The sequence below is a fragment of the Oryzias latipes genome, chromosome 24, assembly GCF_053564925.1.
Source record: "Oryzias latipes strain Hd-rR chromosome 24, Olatipes_Hd-rR_3.1".
Lineage (NCBI taxonomy): Eukaryota > Metazoa > Chordata > Actinopteri > Beloniformes > Adrianichthyidae > Oryzias > Oryzias latipes.
Window position 1 is genome coordinate 8,620,014 of NC_136260.1, and position 16,602 is coordinate 8,636,615.

Sequence of the window (16,602 nt, forward strand, 5' to 3'; positions counted from 1 at the left end):
AGCAAACACTTTAAAAAACACTTTGACCTGAGTTTTTCTTTTCACATTTCAGGTATTCATCAAGCGGATGAAGCAGAAATGAAGCTACTGGCCTCTGCTCCTCACAGCAATCATGTCTTTAGTGTGGCTAACTTTGACATGATTCCGACTTTGCAGAGGGATTTGATTACCCAGATTTGTTCCGCGGTGGATAATCAACTTAATGTGATCATCAGTGGAGATGAAGGTGAGGAAATGATTTAAGAAGTCTTTTAATTTTTTAAATAAGGTAATTTGATTTACTGTGACATAAATTGGTTAATTTATGGATTTATTACAGTTGTTGAACCTGCCTATAACCTCCAAGTGGTGGAGGTAGCATCTAAATCCATGCGAATGACCTGGGATGCCTCCATAAGTGATGTTTCTGGATACAGGGTCCAGATGATTCCCATGATAGCTGGTGGCAAACAGCAGGATGCCTATATTGGAGCAACGCAGACCTCTGTGGTGGTCAAAGACCTTTCTCCAGATACGGAGTACCAAGTGAATTTGTTTGCTTTTAAGGGGCTAACACCCAGCGAACCAATAAGTGTCATGCAGAAGACGCTGCCTGTTCAGGTCTCAATGGGTGAGGAGACACCACACATTCGATTTTTAAAGATATGGATTCAAACCGTAGATGTTCCTGGTGATTGAAATATATTTAAATGAATCAATTATCATTATTTTGGGAAGCATTTGCAATCCATCTTCACATGTCAATAAACTTTCTTTTTATTGCAGCCTGAAGCATTCATCATCCAAATATCATAACTTTGCTTTTCTGCTTCCCCCCCATTCAGAATGTTCTCTTGGTGCAGATGTGATGGCAGATGTTGTGTTCTTGGTTGATGGATCCTACAGCATTGGTCCTGCAAACTTTGTCAAAGTAAGAGCTTTCCTTGAGACATTGGTGAGCACTTTTGATGTTGGACCAGGAAAAGTTCAGATCAGTTTGGTCCAGTACAGCAGAGACCCTCACACTGAGTTCTTCTTGAACACCCACAAAGACTTGGAGTCGGTGCTAAAGGCTGTAAGGACTTTTCCATATCGTGGTGGCTCCACTAACACTGGCAAAGCCATGACTTACGTGAGGCAGAAGATCTTCCAGAGCAGCAGGGGTGCACGTGAAAATGTACCTCGTGTGACTATCCTCATCACGGACGGGAAGTCTTCCGACGCCTTCAAAGATGCGGCTGCTAAACTGAGGAACGCTGATGTGGAGGTCTTTGCTGTGGGGATTAAAGACGCAGTACGATCCGAGCTCGAGGCCATTGCCAACTCACCCGCAGAGAGCCACGTGTACACTGTGGAAGACTTTGATTCCTTCCAGAGAATTTCCAAACAGCTGGCGCAGTCCATATGCCTGAGGATTGAGGCGGAGCATCGCATCATCAACCAGCAAAGTAAGTCAAACTCCACTGTGTTAGAAAGAGTTAAGTGATTTTGTTGGGAAATAGCTGAGCTCATTACATCAAGTGCAACAACAAAAAATATTAGAAGTAAAAAAAAAAAAAAAAAGACTATATTATTCATTTAGTCGCTGTTTCTGGCTTCATATTTTATTTCCAAATCATGTCTATTTCAAATTCATACAATATTATTTTTATATTCACTTCTGCCTCATCAGGGATTATTTTTAAAAAAGTATTTTGGATGATCTCAATTTGGCATCTCATTCCAAAAATTATGTGTGCAGGAATTCTAAACCAGCTACTAACCAGCCATTTTGTTTCCTGGCTTTGATGACCAATTCATATTATTTCACCTACACCCATTGAGATATTTCTAAAGTAGACAACACAATGTTTGCATTCTGGTTTGATTAAAGAAGTGATAGAGATTAAATTATTCCGTTTTCTTTTGAAACTATACACCATTTTTGTTCACTTTATTGCATTTCATTTTTAGTTCTGAATAAAAAGTGTGATCTCATTACAGTCTGTTTTAGTTTTTCTCATAGCCTTCAACTGTAATTAGGCAGAGAAATTAATTAAAGGTTCCAAACTGATTTAAGCCCAAATGAGTCTTTATATGCAGAGTCTGTCACCTTCAACACTAAAGGAGCCATTCAGGCTGGTTTGTCCTTAACAAAAAACTTAGGAGCCACAAAGTCTTTTTTAACCCTTTGAAAAAGTTCAAGATTCCTTGTATTTATGGTGTTTTCTCTAATATAATTGAGCCTTTGCTTTATGGCATGAATAAAAACAGTGAAATATAAATAGAAGACAACATTTTATTCTAATTATACCACTGGTTTTTACTTTTGACAATAGTTTCTTTAAAAATAAGGACACTGTTGTAGTTCCATGAAAAAATGTGAATGCATATCAACAAAGGCATTTTCTTTTGTTCTTTTGGAAGGCTGTACCTCCTTTTTCCTACTCCCTAATGTTAACCTGAACAGAAATATGACTTCATTGGTTTAAGTTCCAAAACAAAAAAATTTAAAACAATTGCATATTTTTCTCTTCTCCCATCTGGACAGCAACTGAACATTGTTTTGCACTTATCCTAATACTAAACAGAGCTTAAAGAAAATCAAACTTTTTACCAATATTTTGCTTAGTTTTGGAAATGTGCTTTCTGGAGGGAACACAAGGCCTTTGATTTCATGTAATATTAACAGCGGCTGATAAACTTAAAGTTAATCTTACTGTTATTAGAGAATCTTAGCCATAAATTCATAAATCTAATATACTAAATCAATCAATTTATCCCCTGAACATTTTATTTTCTTTAACCAGAGAGCCACAATGGAGATATAAACAAGCTACATGTGGCTCCAGAGTCTCAGGTTGCAGACCCCTGATCAAAACCAACATGTCTGTTTATCTTAAACTCCTCATAGAATGATGCAAAGTAAAAACATCTTACCAAGCTGATTTGTTTCACTTTTAAACACAATCCCCAGAAATCCAGAAATGAAGAAAAATGGTAGAATATCTATTATATTTAAAAAAAAAAGGTGGATTTCCTACCTCACTATTTGTGCGTGTCAGTTGAAAGATTCTTGATGTAATTGTCATCTTTCATTTTATCCCCAAACTTTGCATGTCGTCAGTTTTTCAAAGTTTCCCAACTACAGAGGTGGTTTCAATCAGCCATGGCTCGGCTCGCTGATTATAAAATGAATGCTTTCATTTATTAAATTCATATCATTTGGAACATTTTTAGTTATTGAAACAAAACATGGATGTGACATTTCAGCAACTGTCATCTTTTCATCATAAAAAAAGACTACACCAGCTCTGATCCATATGCACACAATTACTTTGATGTCTCTGTTCCACGCATGCCTTTTTTCTCATCTAAACCCTTCATTCTGCCCAAATGTGTAAAACACATGTCCACCTTTAGATCTTTCGAGGCCGGGGAGAGTTCCTGCATGTGGAAGTTGTAGAAATGGGTCAAAAACTGGTTGGGGAAAAGTATTTGCTTAAATCTAGCTGGCGAGCCCGCAGACTCTGTATTAGCAACGGGCATAGTCCAGTCTGTTTGCTGATCGTGTATTTATAAACACTATGTGACTAAAAAATGTGCTCTTTGTAACGAAATCCTCAGAAATCCTCCAACATCTGGTGGTTTGGTTTCCTTAGTGAACAAAGCAAGACATAATGGTTACATTGACTGCTGGCAGGGTTAAATGCAACTTGAGGACACTTTAGATGCAGGTTATGTCATTCTTACATAATGCTGACCTTATGTCCGGCATGAGAAGTTTGCAAGAACCATAATGTGCAGCATAGTCATAGCTTCCACCCAACAGAACTGCTCTCATGTTGGGGTATTTCATTGCAGCTGGTTTAAAAAAGAAAGATGAATAGAACCACTTCATGCTTTTCACCTAAAAGATACAGATGACGGACGGTTTTACTTTAATCATAAATGCCCACTTTAAATATGCAATGTTAATGTTGTCCCTAAAAGTAAATAGTTGCAAGATGAATTGGCCTCAGTGGTTACAATTCACTGAGGTCTGGGTTGGATGGAGAATGACTTCATGGGATACGAGAAAAAAAAGGCCAGTGGGCACCAACCAAAATCTCTTGCAATTTAGAGTGTGTATTAACCATTGACTGTATTTGAGAACTGGATTTAGTGACCCAAGAATTCATAATCCCATAGACTTCTATAGAGAAATTAACAGCCATTACTCAGTCATTCTGTTTGTCAGAATTGCCATTCTTACTCTGATACCTTGTTTTCCCCTAAACATGTTCTTTTTAATTCTAATTTTTTTCACAATATTTTTTTCTGTATTTTAAGTTATTAAAGTTAAAAACTAACCAATAAGATGCCTCAATAAAAGTAAGTTGTCTCGTGTTGAACGTTCAATGCGTTTGATTGACAGATTCTCTCGAGCCCCGCACTCAAATAACTTTCACATTGAATGAACATAAAAAAATTATGGAAAGGATTTTCACCTTATAAGATGGCTTTACTTGAACAAAAATGAATCATATTGGTCCGACTGAATGTACCTAGGTTGGGTCAACTTAATGTATTTAGGTTCAACCTAATGAATTTAAGTTTATTCAATTTAAATACTACAGTTGGACCCAACTTTAACTTAATATTGTTGCTCACTCTAAAAAGAAAAAAGTTGATCCAATTTAAATGAATCACTTCAATTGGTAACACGTAATTGAATTAAGATGTATGTCTACCCAACTCAATATAATGTGTTGATCTAACTTAACTTTTTGTTATTTTTTCTTTAATTTTGTTTAAACAACTGAAATTGACACACTTTTCTAAAGTTCAACTATTGGGATTTGTAAAAGTGCCTTGCCAAAGAAATCATCCCCATCCTTCTTCAATGACTACCGTCCTGTGGCACTGACACCATTATCATGAAGTGCTTCGAACGACTAGTCATGTCACACATCAAATCTAACCTGCCCCCCACCCTGGACCCATACTAGTTTGCATATAGAGCAAAACGATCCACAGAAGATGCAATCTGCTCTGCCCTCCACCCAGTTCTCACTCACTTGGACAAGAAAGACTCATATGTGAGACTTCAGTTCAGCATTTAATACCATATTACCACAACAACTCATCTGCAAACTGGACAGACTGGGCATCAGCACCTCCTTCTGCAACTGGCTGTTGGATTTCCTCAGCCAGAGGCCTCAAGCAGTTCTTGTTGACAACATCTCCAACAGCATCACCCTGAGCACAGGGGCCCCTCAAGGCTGTGTGCTCAGTCCCCTGCTGTTCACCCTGCTGACACACGACTGCACACCAACCTATAGCTCCAACCACCTTGTGAAGTTTGCGGACGACACAACACTAATGGGTCTCATCACCAAGAACGATGAGACCCACTACAGAAAAGAGGTGGAGCTCCTGACCATGTGGTGCAAAGACAACCTCTCGCTTAACGTTGGCAAGACCAAAGAGATTGTTGTCAACTTCCAGAGAGGTCACACCCAACACCCCCCACTCACCATCGAAGGTGCTGCAGTGGAGAGGGTGAGCAGCACCAAGTTCCTGGGGGTGCACATCAGCGAGGACCTCTCCTGGACAACCAACACTGAATCACTGGCCAAGAAAGAACAGCAGCGCCTCTACTGCCTGCGCAAACTCAAGCGGGCAAGTGCTCCACCACCCATCTTGACAACATTCTACAGGAGAACCATCGAGAGCATCCTTTCAAGCAGCATCACTGTGTGGGGTGGGAGCTGCACAGACAAAAACAGGAAAGCTCTACAACGCACAGTGAGAACAGCTGAGAAAATATTTGGTGTATCACTCCCCTCCCTGCAAGACATATAAACCACCCGGCTCACCTGTAAAGCCATCACAATCGTAAATGAAGCAAGCCACCCTGCACACAGTCTGTTCAGCCCCCTGCCCTCTGGAAAGAGGTATAGGAGCCTCCGCTCCCGCACTACCAGACTCACCAACACCTTTAGCCATCAGGCTGTGAGACTGCTGAACTCACTCCCCTCCCCACTCACAGCGCCAGCCAGCAGGACCACCGGAATAGGACAAACACCCCTCCTCCACCAAGTGTTTGAAGGACAAACACTTGACACTGAACTGAGACAAAAACTACCTCTGCATATGCAACTGCACATGTAAATAACATTTATTCCTGCCAACTACCTTACCTACAACTAGTGTACCTCCCAGTACACTACCTGTAAATGCACACAGTTGGCTCACGTTGCTTTAAACAACCTGCACCTTGTTTTCACGTATTTATTGTTTTCACATTTTATTATTTATCATTACTTAGAGATTAGGCCTGTTTCTTTGTAGTGCATCTGAACTTTACTGTTGTTTATGTCTACGCACGGGACAGTGGGAAATGAAATTTCGATTCCTTTGTATGTCAAGCACATGTGAAGAAATTGACAAATAAACCTGACTTTGACTTTGACTATGTAATTTCCATATCAAAGACATGAATTACCCTGCAATGTTTTGCATTACAAGGCAGGAACTCATGTGCCTTGAACTCTGTCTTTAGTATTGGGACATTAGTAATATACTGCACAAGGGGGTTGGCCATCATCCTTTACTAAACTCTAACTCATGGTGCAGGAAAAAAATAAACATAACAGTTTAAATTACTAGTTAAAACAGAGTAAAACAGCTAGAAAGCAAAACCCATGGACAAAAACTCACACTTAAACTCCAATCTGCCTAGATAGACAAAGAAAATGGTATCCCATAATTCCTTGGGATTACTAATGTAATCCAATTTAATGGTATCATGTTGGATCAAAATGATTGAAATTAGTAACTGCTAAATTGATTATTTTTATGTCCAATTGACATGATTCATTCACGTATGATTTACAAACATAACATTTTCTGGTTGAAATGACAAGTTACTTTTTCGTAAAGTTTATTGGCTGGTAATTTCCTTTCCTTCGCTTTCAAGTGGTAGGGGTGTGAACTTCCAAAAAGCTCACTCCTGGTTGGCCAGAGTGGTTGACATTAAAATTATGACTTATACCGACTTGGATGAATCAAAGCTTACTGACAATTTCTGTTCCCAACTTGGTGATGTCCGTATCGCAAAAAATGGCGACTAAATTGACTTCTTTTCATTGGAACTGGAAGTTAGTCATTTTCTATGGGTGACATCACACTGGATCATTCCAGTTCTCTTAAACAGTCAGTGGTATCAACACATCCCCAGAGTGCCCTTTTGAAAACAGCCTTAGAATTGTTATCTGGACCCTCTCAGATGTCAAATTGAAGTGATAATCATGACCTAATTGTTCTATGGCAGAACTAGTGTCCTTGGTCAAGACACTGAACTCCACAATGCTCCTGGTGGTTACAGGTCTTTGACTGTAAAGCACGTTGGACCTTAATCAAGATAGAAAAGTGCGATATAAGTAGGCCTACCCATAATTTACCATTGTGTCCACAGATCTTAATAAACTGTTAACTGAACCAAACTCAATTAATCCTCCTCAAAACTAACTGGCCTTTTTTTTTTTTTACATTCTCTAGATCTGATCCAGCCGAAGGATTTGTCTTTCTCAGAAGTTGGTCCAAAAAGCTTCAGAGCCTCCTGGCAGATCGATGCCGCCAACGTTGATTCCTTTTTGCTGCGATTCAAACCAGAAAGTGACGACGATGGACATTATGTGTCAATGTCTGTCTCCGGGGACACCCAGACTGCCCTGCTTCCCAACCTCACCCCTCTCACCCGCTATGAAGTCAATGTCATAGCTCAGTACGAAAAGGGGGAAAGCCTGCCAGTGACTGGTTATGAGACAACTTTAGAAGGTATGTCACAAAATATTGATATGTATGTAACAAAATGTAGATATGTCTTAACCTGGGACAAAGTGTACAGAGCTGTTTTTATTGTCTTACAAGCAGGTATGGCTACAAACGTAATACATGTCTACCATATATTGCATATGAATATTAACATAGTCGCAGAAAAGAGAAGTCAATTATTTGCTGCAAACTCCTGACAAAAATGTCAACATTTCAATGCATTTATCAAATTAATGGAATGATTCAATTAGAAAATCAAACTCCCGTTTGTCTTTTAGAGCAAGGTTCTGTTCGCAGCCTCAGAGTGTCTGAAGAGACAACAAACAGCTTCAGGGTGACGTGGCAAAGAGCTCCCGGGGCCATCGTTCGCTACAGGCTAACGTACAAGCCAGTTGGGTTTGAGAGTTCAGAGATGGAGACAACCACTTCTGGCTCTGAGACAACAATTGTGTTGCAATCGCTTCAGCCTCGAACCACCTACCGTGTCACAGTAACTCCTATGTATCAGTCAGGCGCTGGGATGCCACTTCAGACTGACGGTACCACAAAACAAGGTGAGTTTTTCATTGTCATTTTCAGTCTCTTCACACCAAAGGTGTCAATGGAATCACATTCTGAAGTCATCCAGCTCAGGCAACTTTACAAGTTGGTCCTTAATATGCTGCACAGAAGGTCAAATACAAAAAGACTTGTAAAACATTTAAAAGGAGCAAAAGATGGAGAGTTTAGTCAGGTCAAAGCACATTGATTAGAATATCCAGAGTTTCCTTCCACACTTTTAAAGTTCATCTACTTCAAGCAGAATTGAATCCACTTTCTGAGCAATTGAAATGGTCTAATATTTTTAGAATCAATCCTAAAATGTGCTGCACCTGTGTGATGCAGTTATACACGTTTGTCAACCAAACAAACTAAGCTAACAAAATAAAATTAACAACAACAAAAAAGAAAATTGTGATTTCATGCTTGAATAGCATCATCTATGGGTTTCTAATGCCTGTTTCTTATAAGGAACACACAAAATGACTCAGACTGTATTTTGACATTCTCAAGGGCAAGCCCTTATTTGCTATTTCCCTGAGATTGCCTGGGAGGTCCAGAAGTTCACACACGTTGGAACCTGCTTTAAAGTGAACTTTTAACCCTGCTGTGTGAGCACGACCTGCTACTCATCGAGTTTTCTGTCAGATCTGTCTGAGGAATGAAAACTAGCAAGAAGCATGGAAAGTTCTCCGATGGAAGTGGGTCAAGATGTTCCAAAAGGTGATAAACAGTGAAGGAGGACAGGAAAATGCAGAAACTTTCCCCTGAGTTGAAAACTTTTTAGACACAGATAAAAGTGTGACTTTTTTTTTTGAGTCTAGTGGTTTCTTTTTGGGAGGGAATTTAGGGCTTTTTGAGGACATTCATAGCAGCGCACACTATACAAGCAAAGATCCTAACTTCCATTATATTTCTCTTTTAATATGGTTTATAATGACAGATAACTAATTTCAGCTTTCTATTATTTAAAACTTCCAGCCAAACCACAGCTGGATTTGATTTGTTTGTTTTTTTTATTCTTACAATAAGTCTTGCTGAAATGTTCTAATAAGGTTGTTTACTGTAGCTTGATTTTACTTCACCATAAGGCTTTTTCTCTTTAAGTTGCGGAGGTTTTTGTGCTCTAGTTTTGAGTCATAATGACGGGGTGGATAGCAATGAATTCACTCTTTAACTAATTTTTTTCTATTAGGAAAATACAATCTTGTTTGGACTTGAGCTGAATCTGGGAAATGTTAATCCTGTATCCATTCAGTAAAACAAACCTTCTGCAGGAGAAACAAGCATAAACAAAGAAGAAACAATAATCAATGGAAGACAATAAAGTCGGGCAGTGAAAGAGACCGCAGGATTTAAAAAAAAACATATTTTATCTGATTTTTTTCCCGAGTGGAGATATTGGAACACGGTTCATTTTAAGAACCTGTTCCAGTAATTCCCATTGTAGTAGCTGCTCAGTATAAATAGTTTCCTTCTGTGCATCTCCACTGGAACAACTTGGAGTGGAGTGTCTTAGTCAGAGGTTTTTGGACACACAGTCAGACAACTTTTCATCCAGTTTTTTGCAGTCAAGGGCACAACAGATGATTATCTGGCTACAATATGACTCTGACATACTGAAGCAATTATCTTATCATTATATAAAATCTAGTAGTTCTTTTTATGGAGCATTTTGAGTGTTTTATGGTTGGTTGTTTTTTTGCTTTTTTGTGCTTTAATTGGTCGTAGAAGTGTCTTTTTCTGGTATGTTCTCAAGTACAAATTGTTTGAGTGAGTGTTCAGGTCTGAAATTTACTACTTTTCTAGTCGCCTTGGCAAGGCTTTCAATTTCCGCACCATGGTGAAAGAAAAATTACCATTCCAATTTTTTAGGGAGAGAATTGCTTCAAAGTCACCACTCTATGTAGGTTCAACTTAGAGTCACAATCATCAATTTTTCCTACATATTCCCACTCTGGTTTAGATCCACATATACAACATTCAGACATCTTAGCCTGAAACCTTTTTTCTTCTGTTTTAGGTTGTTCATATGTTGAATAGAAAAGCATTGAACAAGCCAATGGATTTGACCACTTTTACCTTTGGGTGGCTCAAACCTTTTCCTTCATCTTTAGTTTTTTCACTGTTCAAAACTTCCCATATGATGCTACTACCCCCGTATCTAATCTTTAAGGGCACACATCTGGAAATGGTGTTGAGTTTTTGTATTTGAAGAGACAGACATGTTATTTCATTAGGATTTGGTTAGTATCCAACTTAAAAGAGCATTGTGATTTGCCTAAGCTGACATGTGCTCTAACATGATTGTTGAATAGACTCCAGCTTGATCTCATTTCTGCCGTTTACAAGCAGCTGTGAGTTGCTAATCCCTTCACAATGGTGTGATTTTTGCCCTTTTTTATGTATAAGTTTTAGTGTTATTGCTGAGACTTATACCTGGAAGGAAACCAAATCTGGATAAAGAGCAAAGTGTTTCATTTGGCTGATTTCTTTGCAGCAGAAGAAAAAAGTCATAGGTTCTTAAATTTTATGACTCAAGAAAAGTTTTTATGAAGCAGAAAAATAGGTGCAGAATTGAAAGTCTGTTATAAATGCTAACTTTCAGTGCTATTTTTAAAATATTGCCACATAATTGTGTAAAAATTCAAGGGATGGGTTCAAACAAAGTCTGATTTGTCAGAGTGAACGTTTAAAACCAGCAGTGGACATGGCCAGAAGGAATGATATTCTTTGAGGTAAATGAGAAACTGCAAGATTGGGCAGGAATTTGGGCCTGCTGAGAGCAAAACTGGAAGGTTAGGAGGGAAGTCTGACTCATTTCTGCTGCTGTCCATGTTTGCATCATGTCCAATCGTGTTTAGGGGCTCCGTACATTTCCCTAATTTTTTTCTTCTTTAAAGTAAGGTTTCCTAACATTCAGTCCCATTTCAGTCATTTAGTCCTGCTACTTGTTTTGGTTACTAGATGCATCATGATGTTTATTTGACACAGTAGGATGTGTCACTGTCCCATTAGAATGTGAAGCTATACGTCTATAGTTGGCAGGAGGCTTCTCATTGGCTGGGTTTCAGTGAAAAACTCCCTTTTATATTTCTGTGCCCACTTTCAAACCCGTGCTCTGGCTCTTTTTACTGCCAAAAAGACTTACTATACATTAAAAGCTGTCAAAGCTCATGTTGATCCTAACTAAGGCCTCGTTTGAGGACAGGAAGTTTCCATTTATGAGCGATAAAAAAGGAAAACTCGTACTTGTTGCAAATCCAGCAGGTTGTAGTTTTATTTGTGAAGCATGTTGAGGTCAGACTAAAATCCGGGCTGCTCCCTATTCCCTTCTCTGCTACTGTGCCGGTCCCAAGCCCGGATAAATTGAGAGGGTTGCGTCAGGAAGGGCATCCGGCGTAAAACAATGCCAAGTCAACCATGCGACTCATCCTCGAAAGAGAGGTTGTTTCGCTGTGGCGACCCCTGATGGCAAAAGCCGAAAGAGAAGTTTTATCACACTGTAAATCTTTAAGTTTGTTCTGACATTTAAAACCCCTCTGTTTAATATTCCCTCGGAAGATTGTTGAAATAAACCAGCACATCCTGGTTGTCAAATCAGCCCAAAAGGATGTTGCTCTAGGATATAAACAGTTTTAACTGATGATGGAAAATTTGTCAAGCTTAATATTAAGGATTTTCAAAAGTTCCTGGAAAAGCAGAAAAAAAAAACGGAAAAAGAAATGAATAAAAAGCAAAACGAGTGTGGAGTGAAATGAGCTAACTGCTTTTAAATAACAAGCTTTTTAAAATCTAAATGTGTGGTCTAACTTGGTTCGGAACTACCAAGCCCTGGAAAAACGGATAACGTGCAACCTGCTTTAGTTACTCGTACTTGATGAGTAGCTTGTCTTTAATACATATATATTTTGTTTTATCTTCTTTTCAGAGGCTGGTCCTCCAAAGAACTTAGTCACCAGTGATGTAACAGACAGCGCCTTTTCAGTGTCCTGGACGGCAGCGCCTGGTGTCGTGAAGATGTATAAGGTTTTCTGGAAGTCCATGTTTTCTGAGGAGTCTGGAGAAAAGATGGTTGCAGGAGATGTGACTGACACTGTTCTGGATGGTTTGACTCCAGAGACACGTTACCAAGTGTCAGTGGTTGCTTTATATGGTTATGTAGATAGCGACCCACTCACTGGACTGGAAACCACGGAAGGTAAGAAACGGAATAAGTGGAAAAAGATGCAAAAAACAGTGCTGCTTGTTGTTTTTACGAATCAAACTTGATGGTTTGAGAATTTCCAGTTTGATAGGAAAAATTTCTTCCAAAATTGTCAAACATTGACTGCATAAGAGAACTGGACCGAGTGAGTGTGACGTTAGCCATAGTAAATGGCTTACTTTACTTTAAATTGTCAGTAAGCAGTGATTGGTCCGAGTCTGTCTGAGTCAACATTTCTATGGCAACCACTCTTTCCAATCAGGAGTGAGCTTCTTAGAAGACCAAACCCCTTCCACTGAAAGCTGGCCTGGGAGAATCTGTCAATCAAACCCTTTTAACATTAGATGTACCACATACTGGTACTTTTATCAAGGCATCTGATTGGTTGATTTATAACTTGAATAGCGCTACAGATTTTTTCCATGGAAAAAAAAGGATTGGTAAGAAAATGTTAAAGGTATCAGAGCAAGGATGATTATTATAGATGTTTATTTCTCTATAGACTTCTACAGAGAAATAAATATCTAAATCTATGGGATTTTGACTTTTTTTGGATCAGCGGGTACTTCCTGTTTGGAACGCGAGGGGGAGGGGTTCACTCAGTCCAGTTCTCATAATACAGTCAATGATGTGAACTTGACGGAAGAACATACAGGTATTCCATTCATCTGGGATCTCAAGTCTTGTTTAGGAGATTTAGGAAAAACCAAAGTGTTAGCCCTTGCTAAGTATTTTCATTTGAATTCATTTCACTTTTATTTATATAGCCCAATATTAAACTCAAACTTTATTTATTTGTATAGTGTATTTCATATCAATTGACAACACACAAAGCTGTATATAAAAGGTAATAAAATATGAAAATTTTTTGAAACAAAAAAACACAGGACAATCACAAACAGTTGCCACCCCTCCCTCACCAGGGGCCTCATTTATAAACGTTGCGTACGCACAAAAGAAGGCGTACGCCACTCTCTACGCAATAGTTGAGATTTATAAAAAGCAAACTTGACGGGAAAATGTGCGGTCCTTCACGCAAGCTCTGACCCAGGCGTACGCACAAAAACGGGTGAAATGAGAAACGGTGACACCGTCGGCAGATGGAAGAAACACGTGAAAGTGACAGTGTGTGCCAAATCGTGCTGGCATGTGCTGTGCTACACAATGTGGCCCAGCTTAAAAACGTGCCTCTACCCCCTGGCGCCGATTGCTGTGTCGGCCCCGACCCTGAACCCCATCCCCACGCATTTGAGCCATTTGCTGCTGCTGTGCGCCAGCGTTTGGAAGTGATGCGTCGCTTGTAAAGAACAACACAAGGCGTGGAAAATATTATTTATTTAAGAATTCCCTCATCGTGCAGTTTATTTCAGTCAGGGCAGTCTTGATTTCGCCCAACTCCTTGGCCACCTCTCTGATTGAACTAATGACTGCATTTCAAGGACTGCATCGGTGAGGACACGTCCACTGCTGGAGAGTTGAGAGCAGCGTGTCATGGAGACGCTGGGTCCAGACGGCTGCTCAGCTGCAGCATCGTAACCACTGGCCCCGCTGGAACACCCAGCAACTAAAATAAAATTGTTCTATATTAATAATCTGTAATTGTGTAGCCTGCATACATGTGACTTGACTGCATTCAGTTTAATTATTTCTCTTACCTGTGTCACCCGGTGCGTCAGTCAGGTGACTGAGGCGGAGGAGGACGCCGATAAGGGGGACTTAATAGGGATTCCCCAATAATAGCGGTCAGTTTCTCATCAAGAGGGGTCAGCTCCGCCCCCCCCCCCCCCCCCCCCCCCACGTGGCGGACACACTCTGCCGATGCAGCACTAGACGTTTTTTTGCCTCGACTTTGATGTCCGATCATTTCTTTTATTTCTTTTTCATTTCGGCCACGGTCCCAGGTTGTGAGGCTGCAGCATTTACGGCGTGTGCCACCGTTTGCCGCTCACGTGCCATTTTGACATTAGTAATGCCCACACTGTGCCCTCCAAACAACACTTTTCTCCTCTTTTCCACCTCGCCAACGATAACTTCTACTTCACATTGAGTGAAGTTACGTTTTTTTGATTTCCTCTCTGTGTTTGCCAAGATTTAGCAAGCCATGAATATTAATTTGTGGGCGTTTCACGGACTATTTATGGGCAACTATGGGCGTGTCATGTAGCCGCAAATGCTGCGCTGCATTTAGAAACGGTTGTGATTTATTAAGAGAAAGATGCGTATGATGTGCGTGTGCACGGTTTTATAAATCCGAATATTTCTGTGCGTACGCACGTCCTATGTTTCATCCGTACGCCACTTCTGACGCAAATCCTACGCAAAGTTTTATAAATGAGGCCCCAGATTCCTCCCTCTACCCATAGTTCTCCCAATACAACCCTGAATTACAACACAATTGTCTCAAAGGGCTTCACTAATTGTACAAAACAAAGTTAACCACCTTAACATCAGACTCAAAAGTTTTGCTATATTTTCCCCCTAGAAAAAAGCAGATCAAATGACAGCAGGGAGGAAGAGAAACAAGGAGGATTGATCCTTTGTTGCACATTCAGTCTGTGCCTAGTTGGATAGTTAAGGAAAAAACCCCATAAAGCATTGTCAAAGGACACACAAAAACTACATTCAAGCTCCCCTGATTCGCTTTTGTCTACTTAAAGTCTTCAGCTTCTCTTTTCTTTCCCATCATTCTTAGTTTAAGTGTTGCAAGACAATGTGTTTTGATTCCAGAGCAGCTTACTACCAGAGCACGTGCCAAAAAATCAAACCGCTTATCTTGCATAATAACAGTCAGCATTCACAGTCAAAAAAAAGTTTGTAAAAAAATTACTTGAGTGGCTCACAGTCGGCAAAGGTTTATAGTTTCTACTTTGAATGAAGATTTTTTTTTCTAATAGATTCCTACTTTAAGAAACAAAACACATCTCCCAACATCTTTTTAACCCTTTTAAAAGTCACAGGAACGATGGCTTGATGTTTTTACTCTTTGGTTCTGTTGGAGTGACTGGAAAATGTGTTTACCATTTCTTCAGAGTTGAAGTGAAGTTTTTGGCAGGACTCTGATGGCATTACTCCACACCTCCTTCATAAATGCATTCTTTGTTTTCAGCTTCTCTTGCCTCTAAACAATTGGCAGTCTCAGATCAGACTGAGCGCACCATGAAGGTCACATGGACCCCAGCGCCTGGCAGCGTGGTCAACTACCGGCTGAAGTATATTCCTGTCAGTGGGGGCAAAGAGGTAGTGTTGAAGATACCGGGGAAAGTCACGTCCTCCACCTTGAAGCGCCTGCAGCCAATGACCACCTATGACATCACGGTTCTTCCCATCTACAAGCGCGGGGAAGGAAAAGCAAGGCAAGGAGTAGGAACGACACGTACGTTGGTGCATAATTCAACCCACAGAGAGACAACACATCTCAAAAACCTCTTCATGTCAGCCTGCACACCTAAAACTGTCCTCAGAGAATTTAGCATCATTGCATTATTTTTTTTAACATCAGTATTTGCTTATCTTTTCAATATTCATCACATTTTCTACTAAGATTTGGATTTTCAAAGAAACTAGGAAGTAGGTAAAATTAGACAAATTCTTCCATCCAACCATCTTTTAAACCCACTGGACCCCTTCTGGGGTTAAGCGGTTGCTGGAGCCTATCCCAGGTACTGATAGGCATAGATGGGGTACACCCTGGACAGGACCCCGGTCCGTTTCAGTGTTTTTAAATATATAAACATATTGAAATCATTTTAAATTTGATATCACAACATTTGAGTGCTAACAACTCTAAAAAGTAAAACTTTGCTGTAAATGTTTGAACATATAAACAAACCAAAAAAACATCATAGTGACCATTTCCAATTTTATTTTGTTACACAACACCATAGTTTTTTTCCCCTTTTGTTTTTTACCTAAGACTTTTTCATCTTGCAGTTTATGAAAGGATATTTATAATGATATTATTAATGATATTTTATTAGCTTGCTCAACTCCCTTTTGCCACTTTTGCTTTGTTTGCCATTTGCTGAAGCCTTTTGCTCGCTGTGGTGAATCACATACCTAAATAATTAGGTTAGCCA

General features: G+C 39.7%; 1 protein-coding gene across 11 annotated transcripts in view; it reads left to right on the forward strand.

Moving 5' to 3' along the window:
• Positions 1-16,602, forward strand: part of col12a1b (collagen, type XII, alpha 1b) — a 99,196-nt gene that overhangs the window by 12,646 nt on the left and 69,948 nt on the right. For 7 of the 11 annotated variants that reach the window (XM_078943052.1, XM_078943050.1, XM_078943048.1 and 4 more), the window contains 7 exons: positions 53-226; positions 320-610; positions 825-1,427; positions 7,504-7,782; positions 8,058-8,333; positions 12,251-12,520; positions 15,633-15,899. The exons of 3 other annotated variants lie outside the window; for them this stretch is intronic. In XM_078943052.1, the coding sequence (XP_078799178.1) occupies positions 53-226; positions 320-610; positions 825-1,427; positions 7,504-7,782; positions 8,058-8,333; positions 12,251-12,520; positions 15,633-15,899 (2,160 nt within the window). The remainder of the gene's footprint in view (positions 1-52; positions 227-319; positions 611-824; positions 1,428-7,503; positions 7,783-8,057; positions 8,334-12,250; positions 12,521-15,632; positions 15,900-16,602) is intronic. One more of the 11 variants, XM_078943053.1, reaches the window with a different exon arrangement.